Raw genomic sequence first — 15,412 nt, forward strand, 5'->3', positions numbered from 1 at the left:
AAATTATAGTAGAAAGCAACTACATGCCAAAAAGTACATGAGTTTTCAGAATGTCAAGAACAAAATGAAAATCCAGAAAGTTCCTAGCTTAAGGTGTGAGGACAAAGGAGAAGTTAACTGCAAAGCAACAAGAACAAAACTGACATCGAACCTCTCGGTTGCAGACTTTCCAGGGGCAGCCTTGTGATGTAGCAGTCATATCTTTGGGTGCCCACTCACATCCCACATCGGAGTACCCAAATTTGACTTTCAACTCTGTTCCTGATTCCAGTTTCCTATAAACACAGACCCTGGGAGACAGCAGGTGATGACTTAGTAACTTGGATCCCTGTCGCCTAAAGAGATGATTTTTGATGGAGTCCTGGATGTGGCCTGATCCAGACCCAGCTGTTGTGGATATCTGAGGAGTGAACTAGCAGATACGAGATCTTTTTGATCCCTGTCCCTTTCTCAACTTTCCCCCTATCCAAATTCAAAACAAAATGTTTATGAAATTATTTTCAGCCTGGATAGATCAAAGGCAAAATTAAGTTATTTTCCGGGATGCTAGGGCTCAGAATATTGACCTCGTAGTCCTCCTCAGGAATTTATTTGATAATGTACTTTAGCAAAACAAAACAGTAAATGGGTAAGAGAAAACAGGAAAGATACTTTCCAGGATACCAGGGGAGTGATAATTGTGTTGCAGACCTAAAGAGCATGCTGTCTGGATCAAAACTAATGTCCCTTCCAGGGCCCAAACCCACTAATTGAATAACCAGCTGTGCGAGTCTACCTCAGAGCACCATAACAATCTGAAACTCCTCAATCGACTTGTCTTTCCCTTTTCTCAGAGGTCCCTGCTCTCCTCTACTGTCTATCCCAGTTAAGGATCCCACCATTGTCCAGTTACCCTGGCCAGAAATTTGAAAGTTTACTTAGAAAAGTCTTTCTCCCCGCACCACCTAGAAAGCGTCAGTCCGCTCAATTCCACTTTGGACCACTTTGCCATTGTGCTAGTGCAGGTTCTCATTAGCTCTCTCCAACATCTTTCAATTCCATCTTTTCCAGTTTTCCTCCACTGCCCTGTAAGTTTCCTTCTCTCCAAATAGCCTCAGAGTCATCCTTTCAAACATGAACCTGGCAATCTTGTGCTTTCAACCCTTCAGTGACTTTTCCTCTAGTTAGTTAAGTGGTGCTAGGCTGTATGAAAGGGATTGCCTGGGGAAGAAAGCTGGGCTCACATTATGAGTCCTGCAGAGAAATTTGGACTCTCCCAGGTAACAGAGAGCTATCAAATTCTATTTCTTAGCAGCCGGTTTCTGACTACTGAGCACAGCAATCCCCTAGCTATCTAGGGGATATCTCTCACTATATGAAATTGCTTTCACATTTGGACAACTAGTCTCCCAACTCATGCCATCTATGGAATCAAACTGAATACTTTTTGGGAGAATTCACTCCAAACTCTGCAGGTCTTTTAGCAAGTTATCTTTTCTAAATTCATTTTATCTTCATTGTATTTGAAAGACAGAGATTCATACAGAAGACAATCTTCCATCTACTGTTACACTCGCCAAATGTCCACGATGACTAAGGCTGGGGAAGTCTGAAGCCAGGAGTGCAGAACACAGTGCAGGCTACCTATATAGGTGGCAGCAACCCAAACATCTGAGTCATCGTCTGGTGCTTCCTACAGTGCATGTCAGTAGGAACAGAGCTGGGACTCAAACTGAGGCCCTGTGCAATGGGGCAGGTCTCCCAAGTGGCATATTAACTGCCGCATGAGACACCCATCCTGATTCTTCTGTGATTCTCAAACGTTCATCTTCAACACTAATTTCTGTGGGTGCTTGACCCTGAACCTACATCTTTATTTGCCTGTCAGATATTTCTACCTGGATTTCCCAAAAGTACTTCAAACTCAACATAGCTAAAGCAAAAACTCATTAAATTTCCCTTTGAATTTTCTTCTGCATTTTGTTTTAATCATCTCCCCAGACACCAAAGATAAAAATGTCACAGTTAGGACTATACCATAATGCAGCTGACTAAGCTTCTGCCTGACACGCCAGCATCCCACATGGGTGTTGGTTCAAGTCCTGATGCTCTACTTCCCATCCAGTTCCCTGCTTATGGACTGGGAAAGCAGCAGAGAATGGTTCAAATCCCTAGGCCTCTGAATCCAAGTGAGAGACCTGTAGGAAGCTCTTGACTCCTGCCTTCAGATCAGCTCAGCTCTGGTCGTTGTGACCATTTTAACAAAGAACCACTGGATCGATGATTTCTCTCTCTCCTCTCTGTAACTCTGCCTTTCCAATAAAAATAAAGATCTTCCATCATCTGGTTCACTCCTCAAGTGGCTTCAGTGGCTGGAGCTAAGCTTATTTGAAGCCAGAATCTTCTTGGTCTTCCACATGGGTGCAGGGTCTCAAGGCTTTGGACCATCCTCTGCTGCTTTCCCAGGCCACAAACAGGGAGCTGGATGGGAAGTGGAGAAGCCAGGACACAAACTGGTGCTCATATGGGATCCTGGCACATGCAAGGCAAGGATTCAGCCACTGGGCCACCATGCTGGGCCCAATAAATTAATCTTTTTTTTTTTTTTTTTTTAACAATTCTCAGCTTTACTGATTCCTTTTCTTTGCTCTTTTTTTTTGACTGCTTATAGTTTAATGAGACTGGGTAACAAGGAATTTAAAGATTTATGAGAACTCTTGTGATAATGACAATTACTTCTAAATTGCCTTTATAAAGTCATGGTGAATAGGAGCTCATACTCTCCCCCAAACTAAGGGTGAGTCCTCAATTTTAAAAAGAAAAATAATTTTGAAAAATCAGGGTGAACTCAGCAGTTAAAGAACATTAGTGAAAATATTAATTCTTGTACTTTAATTAAAGACAAAATTATAATTCTAATCACAATATCTATTCAGTTATTAATCTTAAAATGCCATAAAACTTAGAGTTAGGGAAAATAGCTACAAAAACTCCTATTTTACTACTAACAAAGGATGTTTTTGTGCCTTTCTACTATAGCTACAGATTACATTTTGTCTTATTTTATTTGTTAATTCTCGTAATTCAGTGGAAACAAAAGTCAGGGAAAAGTGGTTTAATTGAATTAGGAGCAGAAAGAACTTTGTAATAAAGGACAAATAATTTAAAGGAAATTCAACAGATTTAATTTCTCTGTTTAGATAAATATTCATTTCGGTATCATTGAATTTAGTCACAAAACTAATGAAATGTATTTATGGTTATCAGTACTAATACAGAATTAAAATTACCTAGAAACAGAACAATGCACATCAATTTCTTTGGGGGAAGAAGGTTTAAAATGGGTAACAAAGGTTTAAAATGGATAACAAAGGATTTTAATAATGTGATGCCTGAATATGTTTAGGTCTCCAGGAAGCATACAGAAATACACTTTTGTGTGATTTTCACCATCTGGGCTTATTTAGCATGATTATTAGGAAAATTAAAAAATTTTTACAAATTGCTTAAACTAATTTAGCAAATAGAAACTGTTAACTATATCTTGACAATAAGATGTTGGACTCTCTGCCACTGTCCAATGATGGACATATGACTGTTTATGAAGAACTAAACTACAGTAATAATATAGGGGAACTCAGTGGTGGAGAGGGGACTTCGGGTGAGAGGCTAGGGAAATCCCAAGGCCTATGGAACTGCATCATAAAATGATGATAATAATAATCAATTCATAAAAACAAACAAAAAAGAAATCCAGAGAAACTAGGCAAAGGGATTCAAAGGAGTGAGCAATCAGAATTTCAAGGTATATGGCTGGAGCCAGTGCTGTGGCAGAGTATGTCTGGCCAGCATCCCATATGGGTGCTGGTTCATATCCCAGCTGCTCCACTTGCGATCCAGCTTCCTGATTATGGCCTGGGTAAGCCCCAAAGGATGGCCCAAATCCTTGGGCCCCTGCACCCATGTCAGAGACCCAAAAGAAGCTTCTGGCTCCTGATTTCAAATCAGCTCAGCTCTGGTTGTTGAACCCATTTGAGGAGTGAATCAGGGGATTGAAATTATTTCTCTCTTTCCTTTGTAACTCTGCCTTTCAAATAAAGTTTCTAAAAATATTTATATCACAGGCTAACTTGGATCTTTCAGAAGAAGAGTACAAGAAACAATATTTTGGAATTCTAGGCTTATATAATGGATTTAAATAAATTGTTTTCCTCAACTTCTATGTACTTTTTAAAGAATTTAGAGGAAACATCCTTTTTTACTTCATTATTCAAAAGTATTTACCTGATTCCATGATTCTGATTCTCTAACCTTTCAAAAGGCAGGTATATAGCAAGTAAGCAGAATCTTAGGTCTTACTGTAAAAGGTTAGGTGATACTGTTATTCTTAGTCTAAAAGAGTGGTTGTAACTTCCCAATAGGGTCCTCATTCACAGTTTTGGAAAGAGATCAAGAACTGTATGTGCTGCCTCCTATGCATGCCAAGCCCTAATGTTAAACATTTCCAAATGTTCTATTAATTCCTTCTGTTTATAACCTCTCACTATAATTTCCTTTTCATCCTGTGACGTTTGAAAATCATCAACATCAACTTTTCTTTAAGGCATTGAAGATTTTAATCAAGCTGACCATCTCTCAACAGGAGATTCTGCAAAAGCAACCCCTTACTTTGGAATTATGGACTCAAATGGTTTGCTAAGTGGTTTGAAGGAGATAATGCATGCTTTCATTGCTAACTCCCAGCCACCAGCAATAGTTGAGATTTTCCTATGACGGGTATTGCTTTGCTTTATAATCATTTGTAGTTTCGTTCACTGGATTATAAGTTATCTTGAGGAAAGTATTTATGCCTTGTTCACTTTTACATCCTCCTACATCTAGCTCAGACCCATAAGAACTCATGCATATAAATAACTTACATGACAGAGATATGGATAGTTCACTGTACCAAACACTTAAAGATGCCCAAAATGCAATTAAATTGTGACAAAGCACAAAATATGAAATATCTCCTTAAAAACATTAGTTATTTCTTTTATTTGAAAGGCACAGATAGAGATATCTTCAATGCACTGATTTGCTTCCTAGTTTTTTTTTAAAAGATTTATTTATTTTTATTGCAAAGTCAGCTATACAGAGAGGAGAGACAGAGAGGAAGATCTTCCATCCGATGATTCATTCCCCAAGTGACCACAACGGCCAGTGCTGTGCTGATCTGAAACCAGGAGCCAAGAACTTCCTCCAGGTCTCCCACACGGGTCCAGGATCCCAAAGCATTGGGCCAGTGCTGGCTGATCCAAAGCCAGGAGCCTGGAACCTCTTCCAGGTCCCCCACATGGATGCAGGGTCCCAAGGCTTTGGTCCATCCTCGACTGCTTTCCCAGGTCACAAGCAGGGAGCTGGATGGAAAGTGGAGCTGTTGGGATTAGAACCAGTGCCCATATGGGATGCCAGCACCGATATGGGATCCCAGCGCTTTCAATGTGAGGACTTTAGCCACTAGGCAACCACACCAGGCCCTGCTTCCTAGTTTTTGCCACAGCCAGAGTTGAACCAGGATCCTGGGATTCTAGGTCTCCCACATGGATAACAAGTACCCAACGATCAGAGTACACATCCACAGGGAGCTGGAATCAGAGGCAGAGCAAGGACACGAACCCAGACACACTAATATGAGATGCAGGTGTCTCAAGTAGCATTGGAACTGTTGTGCCAAGCACCTGCCTCCTTCATCACTCTTTTGCAGTTACACTCCTGGCAACTCCAGGCAACAATGAAAGCAAACCCCTGTGCCTACCTCTCTCATCATATTCCATTGTGATGCTTATCCTTCTACGATTCTCACCAGCCCACCACTCTCTCTTTTATATTCTCCTAATTCTTCACTTGTCCTAATCCTCTACCCACGACCACCTTCGCATTCAGGACCCATATAGCTCATTCTGCTGTGGGTGGCACAGGGATGAGCTGGGGATTCTGTCTTTATTAACATCCTTTTATATTATCTCCATTATCATGTCTTTTTTAGACAAAAGTTATCAAAATATACACCTCTTAAAGACTAATGAAAACTCCAGTAATAGAACTGGCAAGTTTTGTTCATCTTTGAACTAGCCATATTTCTTCACTGAACATTAACCAAGCCTGCTGTGTCTACCCATGACTCACCATCGCTTACATGACAAAAACAAGACTCCCACTTTGTTCCTGTCTACAATAAAAGAATCATGTCTTTGTACAAGTGGTTGGCTTTCAGGATTGAGAATAAATGTCATCTCTCTTGTTTCTTCTCCCTCTCTCCTCTCAAAGCATCTTGACAACTTCCATGATGCTCTGCACCGTTGCTTTCTGCTTTCATCACCTTTTCTCTCAGGAGGCTGAGAATGCCTGGAAGGCTATTAATGAGCAATTGTTTCCAAAGTGTAATCTAATTTCTGGCTCAGAGACACACAACTCTAAGAAGGGATGAATGAGTACTCACTCCTCTATGTGACGTTTCTTAGAGCTATTGCTCACAGAGAAAGTAATTGTTTACAAAGGTTGACAGATAGGGTTTCTAGACTGTTGCTTCTCTATTCAAATACTATCACATAACACTTTTCACTGTGTTGTTTTTAATTTCCCTTGGAAAGATCCCTATGTAGCTGCTAATACATCATATAACTAAATTAGCTAACCTTATCTTGTTATTTATCTGTGCCTCTAACTCATATATAAACCAGCAAGGTTTTTGAGGGGTAGCAAAGGACAACTGCTGCTATTTTGTAATAACTGTCTTTGCTGACCATTTCATGTTCCTTTAATGAAGCACCTGAGGTTGGGTAGTGGAAAAAAAAAAAAAAAAAAAAGAAAAGAAATCTATTTAGCTTAACGTTTTGGAGACTGAAAATTTGACACCCAACAGCCGAGTCCGGTTCAGTTTCTGGCAAGGGCCTCCTTGGCTGCATGACAACATGAGGGAAAAATGGAAAGGAACTAGCTGCAGGCAGAAAGGGGAGCCAGAGAAATTCAGCTTGCTCTTTTTATAAGAATCTGCTCTCTTGGGAGCTAACTGGGGTCTCACAGGAACCACACGATCCCTTGGGAGGGCAGTGCCCCAGTGAGCCAATCACCTTCCAGCAGCCTGCCCTCCCTGCCAGCATGCCAACTTCCTGCCAAAGATTCCATCAGCTGCCCAAATGACATGGAGGACCAAGGCTATGTATTTGGAGGAATACACTCATACCATATCCACACCATACAAACAAGTTACATTAATGACCTAGGAAAAAAAATCCCATTCCTGCTTTCTTTGAGAGTAAGAACAAAGAATACACAATAAACAAATAAAACATGATACACCTTTCCTTCAGGAAAATACAATTTTAGGTGTCAGAGTTGTTACAAAAATGTCATACAGCTAAGCTAAAAAAGTGCCAACATCCATTTTCTTTTTACAAAAGCAGATTGCAATACACAGAAAGGAAGTTGAAAAATTAGAAAAAATTATTCATGAACTGGAAGAAGAAAATTTGGTACTTATTGATCAACTTTTCAACTGTAGACTTGTGGATCTCAAAATACCCAGGTGATTATTAGCATATTTAGAATGTATTTTTTGTAGATATTTGTAACTCTAAAAAATTATGCATTTTTAAAAACATGATTTAGGTTGGGGGGAGTGGGGTGGCAATGATGGCTCAATTGGTTAGTCCTCCCCCTTTAAGTGTCAACATTCCATATAGGCACTGGCTCGTGTTTGTGGCCAGGGAAAGCAGTGGAGGATGATCCAAAGCTTTGGGACCCTGTACCTGCATAGGAAACCTAGAAGAAGCTCCTGCCTCCTAGCTTCAGACCGGCTCAGCTCCAGCTATTGTGGCCACTTAGGGAGAGAACCAGTGGATGGAAGATCTTTTTCTCTGTATCTCTTTTCTGTAAATCTGTCTTTCCAATAAAAAAAAGTCTTTAAAAGGATTATTCAGTTTTTCAACACTTTAGCCAGACTGCAGCAGTCAAAAAGAAAAGGATTCACAAAATGGCCACAATTAAGGCTGAAGATTATTATTTTTTTTATTCATTAATTACATTGTATTATGTGATACAGTTTCATAGGTACTGGGATTCTCCCCACCCCTCCCCAAACCCTCCCCCCATGGTGGATTCCTCCACCTTGTTGCATAACCATAGTTCAAGTTCAGTTGAGATTCCCTCATTGCAAGCATATACCAAACATAGAGTCCAGCATCATATTGTCCAGTCAAGTTCAATGGCTTCTTAGGTATACCCTCTCTGGTCTGAAGACAGAGCCAGCAGAGTATCATCCCGATCAATTAAAAGCTCCAACATACCATCAGCAAAAATTTACATCATTATGGAATTAATTGACATAGTAATGAGTAACCAATATGTTAAAAATAAATGCGAGTTCTTAACCACCTTCTGTGACCACCTCATTGACATTTCAATTTTAGTTTATACACAACATATAACATACATAACATGTTATACATAACATCATATCATCTTAAATTAAGGCAAACACGTGGCATTTAACCTTTTGGGATTGGCTCATTTCCCTTAGCATTATGGTTTCTGGTTTGGCCCATTTGGCCACAAAGAACTGCATTTTGTTGTTTTTAATAGCTGAGTAGTATTCCATGGAGTAGGTGAACCATAGCTTTCTTATCCAATCCTCTGTTGATGGGCATTTTGGCTGCTTCCATGTTTTTGCAATTACTGATTGTGCTGCTATGAACATAGGAGTGCATGTTGGTTTCTCATAAAACAAGTGTTCTGGATATATTCCTAGGAGTGCTATTGCTGGATCATACAGTATGTTGAATTTGAGTTGTTTGAATGTTCTCCATACTGATTTCCATAGAGGCTGTACCAGCCTGCAGCCCCACCATCAGTGGAGTAGGGTTCCCTTATCCCCGCAACCTTGCCAGCAAGTGTTGTTGGTGCTTTTATTCATGTGGGCCAGTCTTACTGGCGTCAGGTGGTACCTCATTGATGTTTTAATTTGGATTTCCCTTATTGCCAGGGAACTTGAGCATTTTTTCATGTTTATTTGCCATTTTGGTTTGTTCCTTTGTGAAGTGTCTGCCCATTTCCCGTGCCCATTTCTTGAGTGGCTTGTTTGTTTTGACATTTTGGTTGTAAGATTATTATTACAACTAACTTTTTTACAATGCACTATAGTATTAACAGCAAATAACAATGATGCACACTACAACTGCCAACTTCCAGGCGCTTCCAAGCCATCAAGGGAAATGGTTATGAAATAATTATACTAGAGTGTAGCAAGAGATCTGTGAAATACACTAAGTAGGCAGTGATCAACTTTCTGGAAGCTTCTTGTAGATGTTCTTGGCTTCTGGTTATCTCATGGACTACAAAATTATTTTTGATGAAAAAGTCTAACAGTTTTGTGGTCAATTAAAACAGGCTGGCTCTTGTTCTTGCAGATGAGAAATCAAATGTAGCAGATGGTTTTATATTTTAGGTTACCTTATTTCTCATCTAACCCTCCCACTCCCAAAGAAGTCCTAATGTATCAGTCTTGATGGGAAATTTTATCCTGGATAGGGAATTAAAATTCAAAGTAGCATATCCCTAATTTAGAGAAGTAGTCATAAACAAGAATTAACCTAAATAATGGTATTATTTGGAAGACAGAGAAAATTTGTCACACAAATGTAGCTTGGTGCCAAGTATGGAAGAGAAACATGTAGGTGTAGGAACTAAAATAATATTGAATTGGATACAGTGGAAGAAGCAAGAAGTTGTTTCCACCTAGGTAGTTCCTATTGCTGTGACAAGGAAATATACCATTGTGACATGAATGCAGTATGTATTAATTACACACTTTCTAGTGTGTTCCAAGAAAAACGGGTGCTTGTAACTTGTAGGTTGTTTGCCAGGGAAAGATATCTTTACAGGTGTAAAGATTTAAGGTTAGAGAAATTGGGATACACCGTAACTAATTACTTTGCAAGCTAAGTTGAGTACATAGGATTAAGAATGATGCCCCATACCTCCCTTCCATAACTGTGTGTGCTCCAGAGAGTGGACATCACTGTAGACAATGTATGAGGTGAGGCTGAAGGAACTGACTTCTGGACTCTGCACTCTTAGTGTCTCAAGCTGTGGCTCTGCAGGATCCTGGGCCCTCTTTGCCAGCTCTGCTCTGTGATCAGACCTCCAGCTCCACAGTGCTGTGCCGCATCTAGACCCTGCCAGCTGTTGCTAGTATGCGGCTCCTAACCATCGACCTAACTGCTGTCCACTGTCCTCATTTCTCAGTTGGTTAACCCAAAGAAACAGCTAGCCTCTAAAATGCTGGCCCCACATCTAAACTTCCATCAGTCCAGGCTGGTACATTTGATTTGGTGCTGATATGCATACTAAGTCTCAATAATTATAACAAAATCTTTGATAAGGTAGAGTGACTTTACAAGAAAAGGAGCTGTGAAACTTAATTTTTTTTAAATTTTATTTTTATTTGAAAGACAGATTTACAGAGAAAAGAAGAGACAGACAAAAAGATCCTCCTTCCACTGGTTCATTTCCCAAATGGGTGTAACAGCTAGAGCTAAACTGATCAGATTCGAAGCCAGGGGACAGGAGTTTCTTCTGGGTTTCCCACACGAGAGCAAGGTCCCAAGGCCTTGGATCATCCTCCATCCAGGCCACAAACAGGGAGGTGGATGGGAAGTAAAACAGCCAAGACATGAACGAGCACCCATACGGGATATTGTTGCCTGTAGGTGGAGGATTAGTCAGTAAGCTATTGTGTTGGTCCTAGGAACTATGAAACTTCTAATAGTGGTTTTCATTAAGTTCTTTGCACTCTTAATATACAATTTAACTCCATCCTCTGTCTTCTGTACAAAAACTTTATGTAAAATCCAAATTGCTCATCAAGGCTTTGAGGTCAGTTTTCTTTAGTATGAGATATGGAATGTTTTAGTGTGAGAAGAAATGATATCTAAGTCTTTCCCATGGAATAGAAACACTATTGGTAAAAATTGTGAGAACAGGAAAGATTGCTCTGTTATGTACTCACATAGCATCCTAAACTTTCCTTTTGTAACCAGCCTTCATCATAGTTTTGATTACTTAATTAAACTTTGAGACAGCTGTTAGGAACTTTTGAAAGATTAATATCGACAAAAATGTATAAATTCAATTTTCTGTTAGCATGTTGTTCAGAAGGATAACCTGAGTGTGTGCAGGAGCTTTTTCTGTATGCATTTGTATGTCAATCACATATGTTGTATATTTTATAATATACTGTCCTTCCTGTCTCTTCACTGAAATGTAGTATTCTATGATACAAAGTAAGGTGATGAGAAATGAACATGAACTGTCCCTCTAGACACACAAAATGTTCTATTTTTCTAATTAGGTGTGAAATGATGTCTTCTAGTTAGTGAAGTTTCCACATTTCCCACACCAAACTCTCCAGACTTTCCATGACAGCACCGTAGAATGTGTTTGACACACTGCAGTACATGGATGAGGTAACTGTTAGCCAGAAATGACTGCCTTGAGATTTCAATGTCACAAGATTGAGTGAGCCAATACCTACAAATCTAACACTAACTTAATACTATAACATCATCTGAAATGTTCTATGTCATTAAATATCAAGTGTTTCTATCCTTTTATGGTGTAAAAATAAAACAAACTAGTAATTAAAAGGGAATTCTAGATTTCTGAAGGTTATGCCTTCTAATAAGTTCTTCATTATTCAAAATGGTGGAATTAAGAAAGAAAGTATTATATGGTCTCAGGTGTGTCAACCTGCAGACCAGAGCTATGAGTGAGTTTATGGCCATACCACCCCAATTTCATCTGATGTTGAAGCTAAGCAGGATTGGGCCTGATTAATACTTGAATGGGAGGCAGAGATCTGAGTGAAATCAACTTTCATGGAGTCTTTAGAAGATTTTATAGATATGAGTAGAAATGTAATTTCCTAGAGCCTGGAGAGTGATGAATTCAGGTAATCACTGGTTTTGAGCTGCTAAGCTCAAGGTGGTATTTGCACATTTCAACAAGGCCAATTGCTTCAAATTCATTTCAGGCAAATCTTACACCATCCATACAGAGCTTTCTAGGCCTCATAGCTTCTGATTTAAAATTCAGTGGTTATTCCAAGAAGCAGCATACTGAACAAAATATATGCACAAAGCAGCAAGCACACCCATAGACAGAGTGCTTCTGTGGCATGTAGCTGAATTGTGCCACGCAGAGAAACCAGGCTGAGCGCCTTCAGGTTCCTGCTGCTCATGCTCTCTTCATCTCAGACCCTTCCCATCAGGTCACCAGCATCCTGCACCTGACCTGCTCCAGGTGCGACCTAATTGGTGCTCTGCACATTCTTGTTTCCAAGGCCCTTCTGGAAAATGTTTCCTCCACAGGCTAACTCAGGAGGTTCTCTCCCTCAAAATCCTTACTCTCTGAACGGCACAAAGTATCACTCTCCAATACAGGCACACTGGCTGCCACTATACTAGGGCTTATGCTCTTCTTTTGTAGAAGCAACATCTTGGTTTTCACCTAGTTCCTCCAGCACCTGGCGAGAAAGTAGATTCTAGTGGACACATCATCTTTATTGCCATGCTGTTCTTATTTGTTCTTTTAGGCAGTTGTACCTCACTCAAGCTGCTGGGCTCAAAGGGCCACCTGAAAGGAAGCCTTTGGAGCTGCCGGCAATCTGTCCAGGTATTACCGTATCTCAATGCTGATAATGTATTTTTTCAATCAAACACCTAATAAACATCTAATATGTGCAGGTACCCCATATATGGGAACCATTCAGAGAACAGATGCATGGCAACTGCCCTACACTTCTCTTCCTTGCACTATTGTTCCTAATCTGTTTAATTTCTTAAATTCCATTTTCAAGTCAAAGTCACCATGCTTTACAGTGAATGCAGGAGATGCTGGGTGAGGATATGGCATAATTTGAGTCCTAATTTAGTCAACCAAAATGCCAATACCCACATAGGTTCCCATATGATTATTACTTCTTAGTTAATAGAAGGAAATACAGCTTAAAAAATAAGTCTCCCCTTTAATCCTAATACTCAAAATTCCTTCAAATTAAAAACATGAGAAAGGCCTGGTGTGACAGCCTAGTGGCTAAATCCTCGCCTTGCGTCCACCAGGATCCCATGTGGGCACGTTCATATCCCAGCTGCTCCACTTTCCATCCAGCTCCCTGCTTCTGGCCCCAGAGGCAGTAGAGGACGGTCCAAAGCCTTGGAACTCAGCATCTGTGTGTGAGACACAGAGGAATCTACTGGCTCCTGGCTTCAGATTGGTTCAGCTGCAGTTGTTGTGGCCACTTGGGGCGTGAACCAGCAGCTGGAAGACCTTTCTGTCTCTCCTTCTGTCTATGACTTCCCAATATAAACAAACATCAAACAAAAATTTTAAAAAGTGACAAAAGGTAGGAATTTGGCATAGTTCAAGATACTGATTAGAACACCCACACATTAGAATATCTGGGTTCCATTTTCAGCATTGGCTCCTGCTTCCTGCTAATGGAGATGCTGAGAGGCCCCAGTGATTGGGCTTCTGCTATCCACCCAGGAGAACTACACTGAGGCCTGTTCCAGCTCCTGGCTTTGGCCCCACCAGCCATTTGAGGCATTTGGGGAGTGAACCAAAAGATAAGAGAGCGCTCTTGTGTTGTCTACCTGCCCTTAAATAAATTTTTAAAATATGTGATAGGACTGGTGTTGTGGCTCAGTGACTTGCAACACCTGTGTCTCACACCGAGTACCAATTTGAGTCCCAGCTGCTTGGCTTCCAATGCTGTTCCCTGTTAATGTGCCTGAAAAGGCAGTGCAGATGGCCCAAGTGCAAGTGCCTGCCACCCTGGTGGGAGACTCAGATGGAGTAATGGACTCCTGGCTTTCATCTGATCCAGTGCTGGCTATTACAGCCATTTGGGGAGTGGGACAGCAAATGCAAGATTGTATTCTTCTCTCCCTGTCACTTTTTCTTTCAAATAAGAAAATGTGACTAATGTATGTTACATTTTTAGCTATTCAAAATGTATTTCTTTGCACCATTCTTCCCAGAAGAGAAGTCAAAAGTGCGACCCATGGAAGTAGAAAGCAGAGCTACGACAGTCTCATTAGCTGAGAGCAGTACTCTCTACCTTAGCTTGCAAGATAGCATCAGAGATGCCCGGCATCTGAAGATGGAGGAGGAGGAGGAGGAGGAGAAGGAGGAGCTCACAAGCCCAGAGTTCGGAAGTTCTGATATGAAGTATTTGCTTTACGAGGATGAGCAGGATTTCCGGGTAAGATGAATGAGAACACAGTTTTGACTATGAAGAGAATACTGCAGAAAAAGCCTGTGTTATCCTGCCAGCAGAGGGCCACATACATGTAACCAACACTTCTAGATGCAGGGCACGTATGTCTCCACTCTAGTCTGTAGTCCACCCCACTAAGTCCTCTGTGGGACAAGCCTACCAGCCAGCCATGCTATCTCTTCTTCAGGACATTTTGCCTACTAGACCCTACGGGGTACCTAAGTTTACAAAGTGTCATTTGTTTGAATTTATGGTGATTTTCATGTTCCATGTGTTAAACAGTACTGAGGTAGTTAGGAAGGCAATGAAATCTGCCAGATAAAGGCCAACTGTTATAAAGAAAACTTAACTTGTCTAGACTGTTAACTCACCAAATGATTTCTCATTTGTGTCTCCCCAACAGGAATATGTCAAGTTAGGTCCCCTGGAAGTAAAACTCATGTGTGTGGAAGGCAAGAAAATGCCCATTCATCCTCAAGACAAAGATGCTCCAATCAAATTCCACGAAGATGTCAGAAGCCCAGAAAGTTGCATCACCTATAAGATGGTGAAGTCTCTTCTCTAAAAGTAAACAATACAAAGTAAAAACCTTTCCTCATAAATACCTCAGGGAACTACCAATTCGGTCTATTTCAAACCAGTTGCTATTTCTAAAGATCATAATTACATTTAAAATTAAAGTTCCAAGTATTCAACTATGTATGTTTCACTTGCATGGAATGACAAAAAAGAGTACGTGTTGTATTCCCACACAGAAATCGTCAGAAGCATGGTTCAGTTAGGAATGCTTCCAGTTAAAGCTGAGAGGTCTGCACGACACTAGTGTATGTTTTCCTCTCACGGGTTAATGGCCCAGCCAGGATATAACCCAAGCCTACTTTTTCCAAAAAAATTGCTAGGCTGAAAAAGAATAACTGCAGAATGCACATTCTCTCAAGGTGTTCACAAACCATTTTCTGAAACAGACCAGGTGCAGGTTGTCATGCAAGTCCCAATGAACATTCAAAAAATAAAATCACACAATGCTCTCTTGGACAACAGAATTAGATTAAAACAAACTTACATACACTCCAAATAATGCGAAAGTAAGAAAGATATTTTCTTTTTAAAAGCACA

The 15,412-nt window shown here is 40.4% G+C and overlaps 1 protein-coding gene across 3 annotated transcripts in view; it reads left to right on the forward strand.

Annotated features, from left to right (window-relative positions):
- The window catches only part of CCDC83 (coiled-coil domain containing 83), a 47,244-nt gene extending 32,383 nt beyond the window's left edge, over positions 1–14,861 (forward strand). For 2 of the 3 annotated variants that reach the window (XM_058663685.1, XM_004590019.3), the window contains exons 9-12: positions 7,425–7,546; positions 12,611–12,690; positions 14,058–14,281; positions 14,700–14,861. In XM_058663685.1, the coding sequence (XP_058519668.1) occupies positions 7,425–7,546; positions 12,611–12,690; positions 14,058–14,281; positions 14,700–14,861 (588 nt within the window). The remainder of the gene's footprint in view (positions 1–7,424; positions 7,547–12,610; positions 12,691–14,057; positions 14,282–14,699) is intronic. The other variant, XM_058663686.1, reaches the window with a different exon arrangement.
- The last annotated feature ends 551 nt before the right edge of the window (positions 14,862–15,412 follow it).

The sequence above is a fragment of the Ochotona princeps genome, chromosome 4 (genome assembly GCF_030435755.1).
Source record: "Ochotona princeps isolate mOchPri1 chromosome 4, mOchPri1.hap1, whole genome shotgun sequence".
NCBI lineage: Eukaryota > Metazoa > Chordata > Mammalia > Lagomorpha > Ochotonidae > Ochotona > Ochotona princeps.